Raw genomic sequence first — 20555 nt, forward strand, 5'->3', positions numbered from 1 at the left:
TATTAATCAGAAAGGAATGCATACAATGTCAACATGAAAGAAACAAATACAACATCAACGTGTGGTAAATGAATTGAGAAAATGTTATCATAGCTAATGGTCAAAAATATCAGTAGTTTGTATTGTTTGCTATGTTTTGCCCATTTTTCGGTGTACTTGCTAGGCAATTCTGTGCGAAAATAGTTATTCTTTCTAAATTTTCACGTTTTCTAATGGACATTTTAATTCCTTGTTTACGAGCAATTTCTCATTATAATGTTTCATGCAAACTGTAGGATATCACTCAGTTATTCGAATACATCCTCCTCCTGCTGTGGCAACTGCATCCTTTTTGTATGAAACATATAATATAGGCTGTATACATTTTTAATGATGCTGCAGGTGGAACCTGCTAATGCAGCAGTCCCTAACTAAATGTTAAAATTAGGGGCCTGGCCACTAACAGCCACAAAACATTATGCCATTTTAACAAAAACTGGTACATCAAAGAGCACTGCATCCATGGGGACGTGGTTAGTAAAATAATCTGCTAAGTGAAACTTGTTTCTAACTTCCCCAGAAATTAATTTGCACATGTAGTACAAATCAAGTGGCATTGTAGTTAGTGATGTGTTTTATACAGTAAAATAGTCTAATAAAAAAAGGCTGCAAATTTCAAAATTTGAGCAATGCAGAACAGAACAGAACTAATAGAGAATCACATAATCAGGCACTGATTTGGAATTAGGCTCATTTCAGCACCTCACTATATTTCTCTTTTTACAGACACCTGAAGAAAACGGAAATTACTGAGAGCTAATAATAAAGAAAGATGTGCCAATTGTAATATGAAATAATAAAAACATGACGTAACATAACAATCTTAAACCCTCTTAATCCTATTTCAGGTGACCTGTTCTAGTACCCTGACCTGGCCTGGGCCCATTTACACACACCCATAGTCAAGTTAACACGTGGGCCAAGTTGGAATCGATTAAACTAACACACACACACACACATCTGTTTGAACGTGGATGAAAAACCCACAAAGACATGGAGATAATGAGCACACTCCACAAAGACAGCTACAAGGAATGAGATTCAAACCCAGGATGCTGGATCTATGAAACAACAACCAGTAATTGTGTATTACTGATAATGGCATCCTGGTTATCAAACAACTTAGACATATTTTTTTATTCAACATTCTTTACTTTAGTAAATTGGTCAGAATGCTGAATGTACACCAAAAAAATACAATCAAAAACTGGACAGTAGTAACAAAGTAGTAAAGGAGTACAAAATCCTTTGTTTTGATACACAGTAAATGACAGTGGCCTTACAGCTCCAGGCACATTTGACTTTTTCTGGGTATTCCAGTTTCTCTCCAGTCTCCAAAGGTAAGCATGTTAGCTAACTGATTCTCTTTAATTTTGTCCTGTGTGAATAAGTGTTTGTAGTTTGGGTAACTAGTAGTCATGAAGTCCAGTTAAGGGTGAGCTATGAATTTGTGCTGCTAGGACAGGCTCCCTCTTCCTGCAACCATGTAATAAGGTTTCAGAATGTGGGCAGATAGATGTTACTATTAGAAGAACATCACTGTTACATTATCAACATTCATTCTGAGTTTTTTTTTTTTTGTTGTCTATTCCAATTAATCTTTTTATTATATTTCAGTTTAATAAACTTTGATAAACTAAACTACTCATTTACAACTGCACAGAATCCCCCTGAACATCATTAAAATGATTGCATCCTGTTATTTCTCCAGAGCAATTTCAGATACAACATAATGTGGTACAGTTCATATTTATAATTTTCTATCTAAAGTGTGTCATTTTTTTTTATTTTTCTTACTGTATTAATAAAGTACTCTGCATATACTGGAATAATTAGCATTGCTCGCTAATTTTATTTTTTAATCAAGCTAAAATATTATATTAATATATGTAATTTACACATAAAATTACTAGTTATGGAGCTTTTTATAACAGTTTACTAGCTTGAAAAAGTAATAATCATCTACAGTCTGAAATAATTTGGCTTCCTGGGTGCACATTATTAAGCCTTACTGAAAACTTACAATAAAAAAGCACGGCATGGAAAGCTTCAGGGTGCTCACTGATTGGATGTTGAAATAGGATTCATAGAGGGGCTATCTTTACTTTTATACATGTGAAATTCAAGTAATTCAGTAGTACACCCTGGGGAGCTACCTTGCTAAGTTAAAAAAAATGTAGGAGTAGGAAACAGTGAGCTAAAATAAATCTTTGATACTGTGTGCAGCCTGATCCAGCTGTTTTGAGAAATATTTGGAGCAGAGCAATTAGGTGAATACAAAAGACTGACAACATGTGTAATAATTTGAGCTGAACTATTTTATATAGTCTTTCTACTCTTTATTCCCCTAGCAAAAATGTTGGTTTGCCGTTTACAAGAACCCGAGCTTGTTACTACCAATTAAAAATATTTAATTAATGTGGAGCTAATTGATTATTAACCCTAACCCTTAGAATTTTTTGACAGTTACTTCTGCTCTTTTTTAGTATCATGAAGTACACTTTTGACCTCCATATATTAGTTTTTGAGGACAAAGGAGATATTTCTTAGGAAAACAACACAGAAAAATAAGAGGATATTTGAAGACACAGATTAAAAGAAATGAAGCACGAGAAAGTAATGTGAAACTGGGCATACTATACTTTTAGGGCTGTAGGAAAATACTGTTTTGTGCTGAAATAAAAAGAATTAAAAAAAATCAAAAAGTTCATTTTATTGGTTAGGGGATTTTACGTAATAGCATGGGAAACAGTGATATACTGTATATTAAGAAAATTAGCTGCTTTTCAGCCTTTGTACTACTGGAGCAACTTCTGCTTAGTCCGTTCACAGATCATACCGGTTCAACAAACTCAAATTTCTTCTTTTCTTGAACTTCCTGAACTTTGAAGACGTATTCGAGAGAAGCATCACAAAAGTTTTGTTTCTCTTTATCTATCTGGACGTCAGCCTGAAAACAAAAAGAAAACAGGATTTACAGAGAAATTTCTTGATTTGCTGCTTTTGGCTATGCAGCTATGCAGCACCACCAGTGTTAGACTTCCTGGAGTAAAATGAATAATTCTAAGCACTGCCTCATTTTATTAAAAAAAATTGCAAAGAACTAAATATTAAGTATTCTGAAAAAAACTGCCCAATTACATGTTGTCTACCTGCACTTAAGTACATGAATATTTAATGTGGTCTTATAAAAATGAGAACCCAGATACTATAAGATTTACACAGCATTAAGCCAAGCAACAAGCTGAACTAGACTGATGAGCTTAAATTATCATAATGACTGAAGAAATACATCTTATTTAACTAGTGCTGTCAAAGAGGGAGAGATGACCAAGAAGATAAACTACAAACAAGTTAAATAAATTCTTTTGAAGTTTTCCATTCTAGTCTTTGGTAGTGCTGGTCAGTTGAGGTCATAGGCAAATCGGCGTTCCTGTTCCTGTTCATCTGCTTTAAGAAGCCCAGCTGCCCAGAAGGAGGCATCTTTTGAATCAAAATGACCTGCCGCATGGAGTTCCAGTATACAACCTTAAATGTTGCAGCTAAGGGCCGAATACTATATTATTATTTTGCCCAGGGGTTATGTGTACAAACACAAAAAGCCAAATTTTTTGCTGGTCTTTTCCAGTTAAACAGGACAACCCAACTTGTGTCCGTTCTGTGACATGTCATTCCTACACCCAGCCACAACGCATTATGTGCATTATGTATGGGATAGAACTTACCTTCAAAATGTGACTTAACAATGCAAAAGTACTTTTGTAAAGAACAATAAAGCACGCTAAGCTATGGTCAAATGCGTCCTTAAACTATATAATACAAATCTAACCAATTCAGAGGGACATATAAACATTGCCTGAAAGACAAACTACATTTTATTAGTGAACTTGGATTTTGTTACACAGCAATAAGCTCCACAGCATGTGCAGTAAGCAATAAAGTACTCATTTACTTTGAAATGAACATGTATATTTATCATTCATGGTGTTATGCTTTTATTCAGCCCATTTTTTGTTTTGTACTTGGTAAAAAAAGAGAAAAATTGTCTTTCATGAAGAGCAGCCCTTCAAAGAAAGTCCCCCGCAAATAGAATTCTGATACTCTCCTTATATATCACAAATAGTCTCATTATTCTAGTTGGAGCCTATGATTCTCCATGTTTTTTAAAAAAAGCACGACTTGTTTGACTACCAGTAGTTCAGGCAGTAGATCATTACACATGCACATCTAAGCCTTTTTTATTGATTTCTGTATTACTGAATGACTGATCTCCTGGAAGGGGGTCAAGGTAATTTTGCACTTTTGAAACAACACTGCATTTAGTTGTACAGCAAGATGAATAAATTATTGATAATGGCTAATAAACACTACTGTGCAACTGGACCATAAACAAAAATATAAAAAATAATACATAGGAACTATTGAGGCAAAGTTAGTTGATGTACAGTAGATTACTCTACTTGCTTAATTATGCACCATCTAAATCAATATTGTAACATAAATTACAAGCCTAAAAAGTCTTTTGAGGGTTTCAGAAATTACTCTATGCTGTGTAATATTCTGTAGATTGTTTTTTTAATGTCGTCCATATAACAGCCGATGGTACCCACCTCTTGTAACAATGTTTCCTTTTTCTTAGACGATAAATTCAGGTGTTTTTCTAATATGGCGTAGTACTTCTCACTTTCTTTGTCAAATTTCTTCTTTCCTTCCTACAAAGGAAAACAGATCATTCATTTATCTCTCCGATCATCAATGAACAGAAACAGGTATATAAAGGTGGTGACAGCAACACTGTCCTAACAAGAAAAATTACAGGATTGTCTCGCTCAAATGCATAACATATAAAAACTGTGCTTATTTCATGAACTCCACTCAAAGCCCATTTTTGCAACTTATTCACAATACTTTTGGACTGATATCTGTTTTTACTTTCAAATCCAGTGGGTAAAAATGGTTAAAAGTAATATTTCCTTTATACATAAAGAAAAAAAACAACACATTACAATTACAAATAGAAAGGTTTATATTCTTTACCACTAGATGGTAACATTATGCCATTAGTAACAGAATTTACTTGCCAAAAGCATCCACAGTATATAATAATTTTGTTCATATACTCTTCGAGGGTTACAGGGAATGATAAACACAGTATATATCTGCCTCCAGAATTCTGTAAATGAGTTTCTCTGCCATTTTGAGTATAAGAATGAAAAGGAACAGGCTTTCGTGTTCCTTTGCATGTGACTTATACTAACAGTTTATCAAATGGAGACTTTAGAGCATGGAAAGTAATACGAGGGCTGCATTTGGAAGCATTATAGACCTTTAGTTTGAAAGTGTCTGAGAAAGAAGAAGAGGAATTAAAGAGTATAAGGTAACCATTTACACATAGTGTGTATCCATACATGTGACTATAGAAATAAATATGTTTATGAACAGGAGACTTGTCGGAAACAGGTAATGACAATATTGGGAGTACCACAATGTACGAGCTAATATTGGGAAAAGGAGTGCCGGCAGCTCATCCAAGTTCCACTCTCCCTTACTTCAAACTCCTTTTCAGTACCCCTCACATCACTTTCTTCTGCTCTCCCAAGTCTTTGTCTGTATTTTCTAATGTTAGTAAACCTGTCTGTTAATTTTCCTTATCTGAAAACGTTAAGTAAAGCTGCGAAGAGATTAACCTTTTAACAAATGTGACGATAAGGAATTTTGCTCTTCATTTTAATGTTATCAATATGTTAAAGACAGATAACTAACAAAAACAGTGAAATATTAGTTTACCTTTGCTCAGTCAATAAAAATTAACAGAATGTAATTTCATGACAGAAACAGTACAGTGAATCTAGGCTATTACACTACATGATGTAAAAAATGATGATTTAGAGATACAAATATATGTACTGTTTTGCTTTTGATGGTTTAATTGAATCGGTATTTTTATAGTTTTTATTTCACAAAATTCCAAAGTGACAGGTTGCAAAGATTCCTTTGAGTCTTAATATTCCTCTCTAAATGTGCATTCCTTTAATCTTAAAAATACTCTAGCTCAAGGGAACACACGTATTTGTATGTATATTTTAATACATCTATATATCTTTGAACTAAGTTGATTACATGCTTTAAACAATAAGAAAAAGACAGAACTTTATTTGGCCCCAGGGGGAAATTTGGCTTTTTACAGAAACTCTATAAACAAATAGTGTCATGCATGTGCACCTGGGGAGCACCTTCCAAGCTTAGACAAGGTAAGCAATACCACCCAGGGGTGTGAGGGGGCACTGTAGCTGAAAATGGGTTCTCTTTTGCCTCAGGCCAGATCCCATACGCAAGAAGGTTGCCTGGCACTTCCCATCCTTTACTCAGACTCACCACACCCCCTTCTGGCCTGGCCACCATAACAATGGATACAACCAAAATAATAGCTTCAGAATTTGACTCAGTATCACTAAGGATGGAGACCCTGATGAAGCCTTATTGTTAGATAGCAAGAAACTATAATGAAGGAGTTTTTCTAGTTGTGCTAACAGCACTACTTTTATTTCATTTAATGAGCTTCTTTAAACTGGTTACCTGGATGGTGCCCCAACCTTCCTTTTTTGTTGCTGTTGATCTCTTATCTTGGTCACAATAGATAAGTATATATACAGTACATACCCACTATAGTCTGAACACACACACCAGAATCTCTCAAAATAAAGAAAATTTTAAAAAGAAAGAAAAGAAAACGTCTGCCTTGACTGTCAGAATCCCAGTGAGGCATTATTCAGGTATATTTCTGTTGGTATGAAAGAGCCCCTGTAGTGTTTCTTCTGCTGAATAATTTGTTGGCTGAAAGTCTTCAGTATTAGTGTGTCAGAGAGAGGATGTACAGCATTGTTCATAATGGCCCTCAGCTTTGTTTTAATTCTCTCCTTTACTTCTATCTGCAGGAAGTCAAGAGTGTGTCCTATAACTGAACTTGCCCTTTTAATTAGCTTGTTGATATGGTGGCTGACTCTTCAAATAATATTATCAGCCCAGCAAACCACAGTGTAGATCACTGCATTGACCATAACAGAGTTATAGAAGATATGAAGGAAGTCACTTCCCACATTAAAGGAATGCAGTCTCCTGTGGAATAAGAGCCTGCTCTGCCCTTTCCTATATTGTCCCCCTATGTTCTGAGACCAGTCTAACCTGTTAATGTGGACCCCTAGGTACTTGTAGGAGTGGATCACCTCTACATCCACTTCTTGAATACTGACTGGACATAGAGACCCTTTGGTCTTTGGTGCAGAGAAAGTAAATAACCAGTTCCTTGGTTTTGCTGATGTTAATATGTAGGCAATTCTCTTTGCACCAAGAAACAAAGTTCTCCATTTGACTTCTATGTCTCATGTTTTGAAGAAATATATTTTGGTACATGGTGAGATGACAGCATAGTGCTTAGCACAGCTCCCTCACAGATTCATCATCCTGGGCTTGAAATGACTCCCATGCCCATTATTGTCCACATGGAGTTTGAATGTATCTGCATGGGCTTTTCACCGAGTACTATAGTTTTCCTATCACATCCCACATAATGAGTAAGTTTAGTTAATTGGTAATTTTAAACAGTCCTCTTGTGTGTGTTGGCGTGGGTGTGTGTAGGCTCTGTGACAGACCAGTGGCCTGTCCTGGGGTAAAGTGGAATAAACAGCATTGAGAATAATATGTTACATTTAGGGGGAAAAAAATACATATTAATTGTATACCTCATGTTTACACATTTCGAGGGGATATAATGAAAATAGGATACCAATTTACAGTGTTATGCTTTATATGGTTGAGTAAAAACATCAATTCCCTTACACATTCATGTAATGTGAAATACCGCAGTTTTTCTTTTCAAATCAACATGAAAATATTTTATTCTCATATTAGTTCCCTGTGGAGTTTCTCATTTAAGGCCAGCCAACATGTATTCAACAAGCCATCTACCAAAACAAACATGCTGTGTGTGCCTCAAGAGATATGAAGATACTCGCTACATCTTTTGGCAACATAAAAAAGTTAAAAAAAAAGTTTTAAAACAGTAAATACTGTATGCAAAAAAAGTGCACAGTTCCCAGCATTATTATGAAAATTTGTTCCGCAAGGTGCCCATCCAAGTTTGGTTTCCACCTTGCACCTGCTACTGCTGAGTCAAGCATCTGTTCTGTGTGACACTGATACGGAAAAAACAGGTAGGAAAGTGGATGAAGGACTATGGCAAAAAAATAATAAAAGAAAATTAAGTTGTGCCTTACAGGAAATGGCAAGAAATGCTAGCGTCTTACTGTTTTCTTCAAATTACATGATGTGCTGATGCCGTACTTACTGCAACAGTTTTGAATGGAAAGGGAATCAGCAGAAGTCGCAAAGTCTGAATAACCAGCCAAAACTGTGAGAACATTAAAAAAGAAATAAACAACGCTTGGGAAGTGGATCAAGTATTGTAGTCAGAATAAAGTTTAGGATTTTGTTGCCATAATGGAACATGAAACCAGAGCCACACTCACCAAACGTTATGTGTATTGAAGGAATGGAAGAAATTTTGTAATCAAAACACTCTAACAAAAGTGTTTGCTTTTCTTAAAAAGTAAAGTGCTGATTTATAGATTATTGAATTTTGTGTTTAGGGCTGATCCCTACCTTCTGCACGCTTAGCATCCAGTGACACTGAAATAAAAAGGGGTATGATAACTAATGTATGAATGGTTTACCTTTGTAAATTAAAAAAAATCTAAAATAATTTTCTAGCCAGTAGCCATTTTTGCATGTCCAGTATATGATGAGTAAGCTTAGCTTTCACACTCTGTCATGTAATGACCTTCATGGTTAACTGTTGTTCCAAGTTAAGCATTCTGTCGACAAAAGACAATCCTTTGACCTCATGACTCTTTTTTAACATATATATTGTGACAGTGTTTTTTTTTAAATCACAGACTTTTGGAATTCAGGTGTTGTGTCCTGCAGTAGGGAGTGCTTAAGAACGATCGGCACCATATTCTTGTGCTTGTACCCAACCCAGTGCTGAATTAGAAATTAGCACTAAAAATGTGATACACATCCTGTTTCCAGGTAGCTGTGCATGTTGATGCTGCTCAGGGTTTATAATTTGATACAATCACCTTCAAAAAAAAAGATTATACTGTATAATGGCAAGTCTAGTGTCTAAATTTCCTATTTAACTAAAATGCTCTTGATGCAAACAAATTTACAGTGCGTAAAGTATAAAACCCATCTTTGGAAAAGATGTCTGCTGTTGCCTTTGTGTAATTTCATAGCAGAAAGTCTTTCATGTTACATGATTCAGACAGAATAGTCAGTTCAGGTGACAAATCATAATTAATCACTTCTGTTAGGATTAATCAATCACAATACAGTAACTCAGATTTCGAGTACTTGACTGACATGGACAGTTAAAAAGAACTGACTAATTGTACACAATAATAAATGTGCATTCCAAGGAGTGCGCGAGTCTAAACGTAGTGAGCAACATCATTAATTCAATACTAAAATCTGAGATGGCAGCTAATAAAACAAAAACATGGAGAAATGATTACATCCTGAACTTAATTAACATATAATCTTTATAAAATTTGAAAGGTCTTTGGTGTTACGCTACAGTTGATTTTGCTTTTTTCTTTTCATTTTTAGTCATGGGTAATTACTATATTTCATAATTTAAAAACAATTTTAAAAAGTCCTGAGCAATCTTTGGAATGGGCGGACACTCGTAAAATGTAGTTTAATATCGATGGATAGATACCTTTATACAGTGCTTTTCTAGACACTCAAAGTGTTTCACACAGACAGTAGAGGAGTAGAGTAGTATCCCCCTAGATTATGCGACGGCAGTCATTCTTGGGCTAGTACGCTCATCACACATTAGCTATTAGGTGGTGAATAGGTGAGAGAGACAGTTAACCAATAAAGAACAGGAGATAATGAGGGGCCAGAATGACAAGACCATTGTGGGCAAAATAGATAGGACACGGAGTACAACCTACAATTTTCAGAGGATATGCAGGGATCTTTTATGACCACAGAGAGGCAGGACCACAGTTTCACGTATCGCCCAAAACAATACTGCAATTTTTACAGCACAGTGTACCCATCACTGCACTGGGGCATTGGAATCCACACACAGACCACAACATAAACAGCCCCTGTTATCCTTCCCAACAGTTCTTTCTAGTAGAAACCCAAGCTTTCTCTCAATGGTCTTCCATCTAAGTACTGTCCAGGCCCAAACATGCTTAGCTTCAGGTGGGTTACCTCTTCTGAATTGCACATGCTATGGCTGCTGGTGACTCTAGAAAAGTGAAAAGTACTACACTCAGGCAAAAGGAATGTTGATTAAAAATACAACATGGAAGGGCAGATTGCAATCTCTAAAAGAGGATTTAGTGGTCTACGTTGATACAACAGTCTCATTGTATTGACAATGTGCAGAAGCATTTAAAAAGATAAATAAAATATTAGGTTATTTTGCAATAATTGTTGAACGTAAATCAAGGAATGTTACACTTGTCTGACTCCTTTTCTACAACCTGGCAGTGGTTCTACAATTAGCTGATGGACAAAAATTGTTGTTTTCCATTTATGTTAATTAGTTTCGAATTAGTTTTTGATGTATTTGAACAAATCTGTATCATCATAAGTGATAGCTATGTATTTAGTGAGTGGTATCATCTATTCTTGCATTTTGCCTTGTAGCGTTAACCATTGTATTGTATTCCCGAGGTGGCAATAACAGATTGGCCATTTAGCTCTATGAAGATGATAACTTGTATTCTGTTTTGTGTATTGTATTTACCCCATTTTTTCATACCCATTGTACGCCCAACCTGCCTGGAAGGGGTGTCTCTTTGTATAGCCATTCCCAAGATTTCTTCTATTTTTTTTAACAATATAAGCGTTTTTTGTTTTGAGAGTTTTTTCTTATCTTCTTAAGAAGTCAAGCCTGGAGGGGCTGCCAAAAAACAGGGCCTGTTAAAGCCCAATGAGGCATTTCTTGTGTGACTTTGGGTTATACAAGAAATAAATTATATAACGCACTAGTGTGACCACATCTAGAGTACTGTGTGAACGTCTTTATGTGGTACAGAAGACAGCAACCAAATGTATCTCCTTGACTAAAGGGTATGTCTTACTCTCACTTGTTCCGAGAATTAAACCTGTTTATTCTTGAGCTGTAGAAATTGTATGGGGACCTAATCAAAATTCTAATCAAAATTCTTAAATGCATTGATAAATTGATCCAGTAAAATTCTTTTGATTACATAGAAAATCATGTACTTATTGAGGCCAGTGGAAATGAAGGAAGTGTGTTTCAGACAAAATCCAGGAAGGGTTTCGTTACGGAAGGAGTTGTGGGAATCTGAAATAAACTCCCAAGTCATGTCATTAAAGTGGAAATCCTGAGAAGTTTTAAAAACTGTGCGATACCGAGACATCTTAGCTGTTAGCTAATCAAATGAATTTGATGGACTGGATAGCTTGTCAGACATCTTACGAGATGTTCATAATTTAATACAATGAAGTGATCAGTAAAGTTAATGAGGTGAACACGGTGGAAATATCATCAATAAATGCAGGGACTACAGTTTTTAATCTCTTTCCAGGAAGTCTGATATGGAGATCAGAGTGGTTAGATTAAGCACTTAAGAATTCATTGGTTGCAACATTGTTGATGTCTTATTTAGTAAAATAAAGCCATAAGTGAAAATGTATTTCATATTAAGTTTTGTCACATATTTTCCAGAGTATAAAAAGCAGATTTTCAAGGTTTTAAGTAATGCCAATGGAATTTGGAACACATAGGTTAACAAAATGATGATGCCAAAATAGCTTGGAAGAACATGCCATTATACAATGTTTTAAAATGTGCTATATTTTTTGACTATGCTTTCAGATTTTTCAGCCATAAAGAAAACATTCCCCTTAAAATATGATGTCAAGGTAAGGAGTGCAGGGAGAAAACACCGCACATAGAGTCTACCCTGTATACAAAAAGGAGGTTCATGCAAACCCCAGCCAGCAATGTTTGGGTAAAACTCAAAATTAGGCAGTTTTAAATGAAGTACAGATATCTACAATAATTCATCTGTTCGTTTATTTTCTTTAATGGAAGACTAATGCAGGGTTGTGACAAGCTGGTCTGAGGCTTTTAACTAACTATAAATTTATGAAATTACATGTTTTGTCTCATGATCTCTTTCACTTGTTTCAATGCATTTAACAACGTTGAGTATGCGCCATCAGGTTGAAACAGCCTTTGGCACTGGGCTTGATAAATTTGCACTGAAGATGTACAGTATATAGATGTTCAGAAGGTAAAACAATTTAAAAAGGCTGAGAAACATCATGGAATAAAGTCTCTTTAAAAGTGTAATTGTGTACAAGTCTGAGTGATGGAAGTTATAAAGTAAATCAAGGTTTTTGCCTCAAGGTTTCTGGAAATGGGAGCACAGAAACAGGAGAAAAGAGTCCATCAGCAAGCTAATTTTTATTTCCTATTCAATAAAATTAAGTTCTGTATTTTAAAACATTCTTATTTATTTTGGTACTAGAGATTGGTGATGTGTTACATTTCACTAAACTCCATACATTAGAAACATTAATGCTACTACTATTAACATAGCTCCACTGAAACCATGGACGAGATCAACCATGAGTAGGACAATAACCCATCACAGGGCACATTCATTGACATTGATGCTTATCTGACTAGAGACACTGCAGGTAACGTAGCACCGAGAGACATGAGGGGAAGTTGAAAACCTCACACAAACAGTGGACAATCTGTAAAGTGTTCTAATACCAAGTATTTGATAGAAATTAAAAAGATGGGGACCTAAATCTATTGAACACAACTTAGCTTCTTGTGTTATAAAATCAAAACACATACTGCAGAGTCACACTGAGTGTTTGATTTGCACACAAAGTGAACCAAACTGTTTAAATAAATAAGCTCTAACTATATGACACAGGGAATTAGCCTGTGTTTAAGACACTGGTTGCAATGAAAGCAGCTGCACCTTTGTTCATCAAACATGAGCAACTTTGCTTTGAAACAAAACTGAAAGGAATCATAGAATAATGTTCTATATTGTATCATAAGAGTGAAACTAGTCAAGATATTTAAATGTTCCTAGTAGAACAAGGCATGTTGCAGAATATTAAAATAATGCAAGAACACCTGAATTTTGTACAAGGTTACACTAAATAGCTGTATCATTAACACAGACTAAAGAGACAAAACCAATGATAGTTAGTCGTCTCACCAGCAGGGTTCAGCAGAGTATTATACACTAGAACCTTCCAAAGCTTAATATGTAAGTACTGGGTCACTAAAGGTCAGCATATCTAATATAAGTTGCAAGCCGTTTACAAAAAAGAATTCTCTCCAATAGCTCTTCTCACAAATTCCATTTAAATGCTTTAATGAGGCTCTGCTGAAGCAGAAATTCATTTTCTAATTCTTAGCAGCTGTAAGTACAGACGCTTTGCATTGAAATGTTGAAGGCTAGTGCCCTCAATGTTTCAGCAGTAAGTAAAACTGTTATGCTTTTTCATTTCAAGTAGATTACTTTGTGGGCTACAGTATTATAGTTCAGTTCATGCTGATTGATTTTCTTTGTGCCCACTTTTCCTGAAGACTGAGAACACCTGCCTGAAGCTGAACAATAAAGTGAAACAATGTACTTTGGGTGAGCGAGAACATTTCTCATGAATAAATTAATACAGGCTGATTTTGAAATTGACTGCTTAGGCTAACAAAAAAGAAAAATGTTGCAATAATCCATAAAACGAATGCCTCAGATATGTTTGAACTGTACATATTCCTTGTTGGGAATGGAATTGCAGCCTATTTAAACACACCCAGAACCAAAAAAGGGTCATTCGACAACCTAGCTGGAAGTTCACTGGCAATGGCAATTCCAATGCTGGCGACATTGCCTTTGGATGGTATATCCCATAATAATGGAAGTAGATAGCCGAGCGACATAAAAATAATGGAAGTACATCGGGGAATAATATGCAAGAGTCAGAGCAGGAATTCCCCAACCAGCAAGGAGGTGAATTAGTGTATGCCACGCTACCTTCCACCTATTAGTTTGGACGCCACTCCTGTTGCATTACCTTACCTTTTAAGGATGCAATGGAGTGCAGAACTGCTGGGACACTTGGGACTACAACTGGTGCTTTTGGAGCCAGTTCATCGATTTGAAGAATGCATTTCTTACACCAAAAATGGTCTAGAGTTTCAACCTTTTAGTAATCCTTCTCAAATTGTAAAACCTCCTTCTGGTTTTTGTTCCTGCAAGTTTGGAATCAGGGGAGCAGGTGAAGAAAAAAGCTCAACTGGCAGTGGAAGAAAGTCCAGAAAAATGTGTAAGGTTTTTAGAGGAGTCTTTTTGTCTAAAACTGTGTGGCTTAGTGCACTGGCCTTCCAATGAGTATGTCAGGGTATTTAACCTGTTTAGGAAGGTCCCGTTGGAATTTAAACTGTTTGTTCTCTCCTTGTCATTTTTCACACTGTCTAAATCTTGCTCTATCCAAGTCTTGTGTGCTTTATTTTTAGGTAAAAAAAAACATTTTTTAAACATGAAATATTTTTTTCTTTTTTAAAATATGTGGACTTAGCAAAATGTTGATCTCTTTTCAACGGTATCTTTAGATAAACATGATATAACATACTATATTATATATATATATATTCCGGCGCCGCATCTGAGTGGCAGCCTTTCCAGCAGCTCCGTATATGACTTTATCTTTTTACCTTTTTATCTCTATTTTTCACTGATCACTTATACCACTTTCTTTTATGTGGAATTGCTCCCTGGACACTTTTTACTATTTTACTACTTGACATGGATTTTTACACTCCGAGAATCGCCTATTCAAGTAGTCAGCTTAAAGCACTGAGAAGAAATGCTTATGCCGGTGTGGTTCCTTATTTACCTGACGAGGTAAGAAGACAATATCGGGGCAGCCGAGCTGGCGCAAAGATAAAAGATAAGATATTGTGAATTTCTCCTTGGGATTAATAAAGTATCTATCTATCTATCTATCTATCTATCTATCTATCTATCTATCTATCTATCTATCTATCTATCTATCTACATTTTGTAGTCCATTGTATAATTTAAATAACCAAATGCAAGTAAGTATGCCCTTACATTTACCACTACCTCAAATATATAAAATTAAAACTAAGTGCACCAGATCAAGTGAAAATCATTAGAACATCATGTTGTGGGTGGCCGGAGCACTTACCCCGCCGGGACGCCCTAAGTGTGGAAGGATTGAGGGAGAGAATATTTTCAGGACAGTTTCTCCCCCGGGCCGACAGAAGGCAGCCCCCTTGGTTTCCAGCTGGGCCATGGGTCATGAGCATGGGAGCTCAACCCTGCTGGGGCCCGTAGCCACCACCAGGGGGCGCATGATCATTTCCAGGGCCTTATTTGGTCACCTGAATAGACAGTTATAAAAAAGACCTTTCTGAAGTTGTTTCTGCCAAAGGTGCCAAGAGTGGACTTAACTTGTCTACATATGGAAATAGCATATATTTATGTTTTGTAGAATAAACTACTGCAAGTTTAAATTTTCATTTTGCTTTTCTCCCCAATTACATCACCTTTATCTAAATACTGTTTAAATGAAGATTAAATCTTGAAGTATCTATGTTAAGAAAGAAAAAACATTTCACTGTGGACTGTCCATAACTGAAGACCAAGGAAGGGGACAACTGAGGAAGTTACACACAGGAAAAGCTGCAGGACTAGATGGAGTTAGCCCTCGATTTCTTAAGACCTGTGCTGACCAACTTTGTGGTGTCCTTTGTCAACTGTTCAGTCTGTCCCTAAGACTTCAGAAAGTGCCCCTGCTTTGGAAAACGTTCAGAATTGCTCCTGATCCAAAGAAAGCAGGCACCTCTTCACATAATGGCTACAGCCCAGTGGCACTTATGTCTGACTTCATGAAGACCTTTGAGAGGATGGCCCTGTAGTCATCTTGCGGTAGACCACCTGGACCCACTGCAGTTTGCCTATCAGACAAAGATTGGAGTGGAGGATGCAATTATCTGTCTGCTCCACAAGGCTTATTCTCACCTGGACAAAGCTGGTAGCACTGTGGGGATTATGTTTTTTGATTTCTCCAGTGCCTTCAATACCATCCAGCCATCCCTGTTAAGGGGTAAATTCATATATACTCAGGTGGATGAGCCTATGGTGTCTTGGATAATGGACTATCTGTCAGGCAGACAACAGCTTGTAAGGCTCCATTACTGTGTTTCTGATACGGATGTTAGCAACACTGGAGCACCACAAGGAGCAGTCTTGTCTCCTTTTCTCTTCACTCTCTACACCTCAGACTATAAAAACAGCATCTGGTCCTCCCACTTACAGAAATTCTCAGATAATTCTGCACTTATGAGGTGTATTTATAAAGGGGATAAAACAAAGTATTCGAGTCAGGTGGAGAAGTTTATTTTTTGGTGCAAAGAGCACTGTCTACATCTTAACATCAGGAAAACCAAGGAACTGGTTATTGACTTTCGCTGCACCAAAGAGCCTCTATTGTTGGTCACTATTCAAAGAGTGGATGTAGAGATGATCTACTCCTACAAGTACTTAGGGATCCACATTAATGCCAGGATGGACTGTTCTCAGAACACAGAGGAACAGCATATTAAAGGGTAGAGCAGGGTCTTTTTTCTTAGGAGATTGTGTTCCTTTAATGTGAGAAGTGGCATCGTTCACATCTTCTATAACTCTGTGATTGTCAGTGTGATTTTCTATGCTGTGGTGTGCTGGGCTGAGTGTCCACCAATCAACAAGCTAATTACAAGGGTAGGCTCAGTTATAGAATGTATTCTGGACCCCTGGAGATCGTAGCAAAGAAGAGAATTAATACAAAATGAGTGCCATTATGAACAATGCTGCATATCCCATCTCTGACACACTAAAACTGAGGACTTTCAGCCAACGAATTTATCAGTGGAAGTGTGTCAAAAAACGCTACTGGGGCTCCTTTATACCAACAGCAATACGTCTACATAATGCCTCACTATGACTAGGATTGCCAAGTCAGAACTTTTTATTCTTGTGTGAGCATGTATGTATTTATTTAAAGAGCTACTTTAAAAAGCCAAATTTCCCCCTGGGGACAAATAAAATTCTACCTAAATAAAATACTGTCTGTTTTGTAACAAATACAACATTAACTATGTTCATTTTACAGTTTTCTTTCTATTATGATGATACTTTAATTTCTAATTTTATACTATCAATTATTTTCATATGACTTTCTGTATTCCACCATTAGACAAGCTTGTAACATAAAGTCATTTCAATGAACAACACATTTTTCCTATGTATTAAATTACTTTCAAAGTTTTTATTAAGTTCAAGAGTGCAGGTTTTGCTTTTAAATGAAATATTCCTATACATATAGTCTGTGGTTTGTTAAGAAGTCAAAACTGGACGCTTCAGCTGGACAACAGTAATGAGATAATGAAATGGCAAAAAAAAAATTAATTAATGCATTCCTTTTAGTCCTCTACAAGTCTGTGTAGTTCAAGATAAGCTATGGCAAAATATAACGGACCATGCATTTGTGGACACTCATTTATAGGCTGAAAGAAAAGCCCTTTTCATATGCTTTTAAACTTTTTTTTCCTAAAACCTGTACAATATTCAGATAGATCATATTTTGAAATAAATAAGGAAAAACTGACACATCATTTAATTTCTGTTACCAATAAATTTCTTTATGAAAGCTTGACTTCCGTTTGCAGAAAAAGCTTCTTGTCATTTTCAGTCAACAGCTTTGCAAGTTCTTCATATAAATCTTTCAAAACAGTTATAATAAATTGGGCTGTTGGTAAGTAATTAAAATATCCTCAACACAGGATATAAACTCTTATCCCTGACTGTAAACTACATCCACAGCCAACAGAAAGACAATTCATAACAAACACATGCTGTTTTTTAATTTCTTCAATAGCATCCTGATATACTACCTTCAACTGTAAGGAAAAATAAAATTAAAGTACAATACCCTACAAAATATGGATGTTTACTTCCACAAAACTGCTGTAAAATACATAATCAGAGTTTCATTAAATCTGCATGAAGGCTTTCCTGGTAACATCGTCCATTAGCTTAACAAATTAAACCCCAACAGTCAGGAAATTGACTAGGCAATGAATAATTTGGCACAGATTTCTGCTATTAAGTGAATTCATAACACTGTGGCAAACTTTTTATGTCAATTTCAGAAAAAAAGGCTATCATAGGAAATGTATAATTTTAATCAAAAATGTATTTAAAAATGTTTAATAATGAACCCTGATATGAAAGCAGATATTCTCAGGCAGCAGCATTTTTCAGGCTGTGACTTTTCCTATTCTGCTATATTGGATACAAGCTGAAATACCCAGCATTGCCCGGGAGGAAATAAAATTTTTTTTTTTATTAATTGTTTGAGAAAAATATAATTAAAAAAACCACAAATTTAGAAATAAAAATAACTTAACAAACAATGAAGCCTCACTAATGTTATCATCCAGTTGACGCTCAGAACTGGCCAACTTTAATAATTTCAAAAGTAATTAACATTCGGTGGTGCTCAAACATAGAGAATGCTGACAGTCACCTCCAGTTCGCCCTCTGGTGGTCATTCCGAGTGTCAACTGGATGATAACATGCATACAAGACCACAAGATCACCCCCCACCCTACCCAGAAGGGGGTGAGTTAGGGTTGATTCCACCCTACAGTATTTTTAGTCAACGAATGAGAAACGTGTACCAAATTTCATGAAAATCGTTCTAGGGGTTCGGAAGTGATAGTTGAACATACATACATACATACACAGACACACACACATACATGGACTTTTATATATTGTGGGGAACTGCCCGGACACAGACTGACAGACATCGTTTATGCACCACAACACGTTTATTATACACTATATTTACAGTTAAAGTGAACACGCACACCCCAGTGCCGCAGCACCAATCACCCTCAAAAGTCCAGGCCCTCAACAATGCCTTACTCTTCAGACCGCCTCCTTGCCTCCTCCAGAGACTTCATCCGTCTTCTACCTGACTCTAGCGCTCAATGAAGGGAGGCAGCCCCTTTTATAATTCCACTGATGTGCTCCAGGTGCTTCCAGGCAATCTTCCACCGCCACGCCCTTGTTTGGCGGAAGTTCTGGCTGTATCCCCGGAAGCACACAGGGTGTCCCTGCTCCTCTTCCCCCCAGCACTTCTGGGTGTGGTGGAAGTGCTGAGGTTCAGGGCACCAAAGGCATCAGGGTGCCCCCTGGCAGTGACCACAGGCCCCTACAGGGTTGAGCTTTCAAGCTCTCTACCTGTGGTACCCAAAGCAACCAGGGCAGTTGCCCCCTTGTGGTCTGGAGGAGGCGCAAGCCCTCCTCCGGTCCTCCTGGGCGTCCCGGCTGGGTACCACCCCCAGCCGCATGCCACAATATATAGATGGATACTGTATTGATAATTTAGCTGATTGTTACAACTGATATTTACCATTTGAGAACTACTGAATCGTTCCTTTCTTTGTGTAAACTGCTGCAGACAATGTCAATTTCTGAAACTGCAGATGTTTAACCTAATATAGCATAGAGCCAGTGCTCATCATTGTATGGTTTAGGAAGTTAAACATTACAGAAACTAAGCACTTTAAAAATTAAAAATAAAAATATAATGTCTGAATTAGCGTAAGCTGTCCTAATCTGAGGTGTTCTTAAAAAATGTGATGATTTACTTCATGAAGTAGAAGTACAGTACATACCAAACAAGAATAGTTGTGTCAAATATTTTAAATATTAAAATCTGCGCTTCAGATGAAATGTTTTGAAGTGTTAATATTCTCCTGTAATAGACGTGTTAGTTTTCACCCACTGATAGAGGTCCACGGAAGGCATGGTCACTAGTAAAGGATCAAAAATCCAAAATAACATTCATAACCACTGACCTTGAAACAGTCTAAAACAATGCGTCACATGCTTATGCTTGAAATTTCTCAATTTTAATCTCTTGGAAAAAGCCTCTTACAGGGCTTGGTCCACTGGTAAATAATTAAATATCAAAAATATTTCTATATATTCATAAACACCGATAGCAATAACTTCCACATGCCTATTCATTGATCCCCATTTTTTCAAAGTTTTGTGAAAAGTAGTTATGTTGATCCCTCAGATCCCAATAGGGGGCGAACCCCTGGAGTCGACTGATGTGGCTTGCACAACTTCAAATCCTTCTGATCATTTTTGCTGAAGACACCTATTGGTTTACAGTAATCCCTCCTCGATCGCGGGGGTTGCATTCCAGAACCCCCCGCGATAGGTGAAAATCCGCGAAGTAGAGACCATACGTTTGTATGGTTATTTTTATATATTTTAAGCTCCTAGAAACTCTCCCACACTGTTTATAAATATTCTCTGCACAGTTATACAGTAAACCCTCGTTTA

General features: G+C 36.5%; 1 protein-coding gene across 2 annotated transcripts in view; it reads right to left on the reverse strand.

The window, feature by feature from the left end:
• Positions 1–20555, reverse strand: part of arhgap42a (Rho GTPase activating protein 42a) — a 415782-nt gene that overhangs the window by 83835 nt on the left and 311392 nt on the right. For both annotated transcript variants that reach the window (XM_039744345.1, XM_039744346.1), the window contains 2 exons: positions 4650–4751; positions 2879–2989 (listed from right to left, as the gene is read on the reverse strand). In XM_039744345.1, the coding sequence (XP_039600279.1) occupies positions 2879–2989; positions 4650–4751 (213 nt within the window). The remainder of the gene's footprint in view (positions 1–2878; positions 2990–4649; positions 4752–20555) is intronic.

The sequence above is a fragment of the Polypterus senegalus genome, chromosome 2 (genome assembly GCF_016835505.1).
Source record: "Polypterus senegalus isolate Bchr_013 chromosome 2, ASM1683550v1, whole genome shotgun sequence".
NCBI lineage: Eukaryota > Metazoa > Chordata > Cladistia > Polypteriformes > Polypteridae > Polypterus > Polypterus senegalus.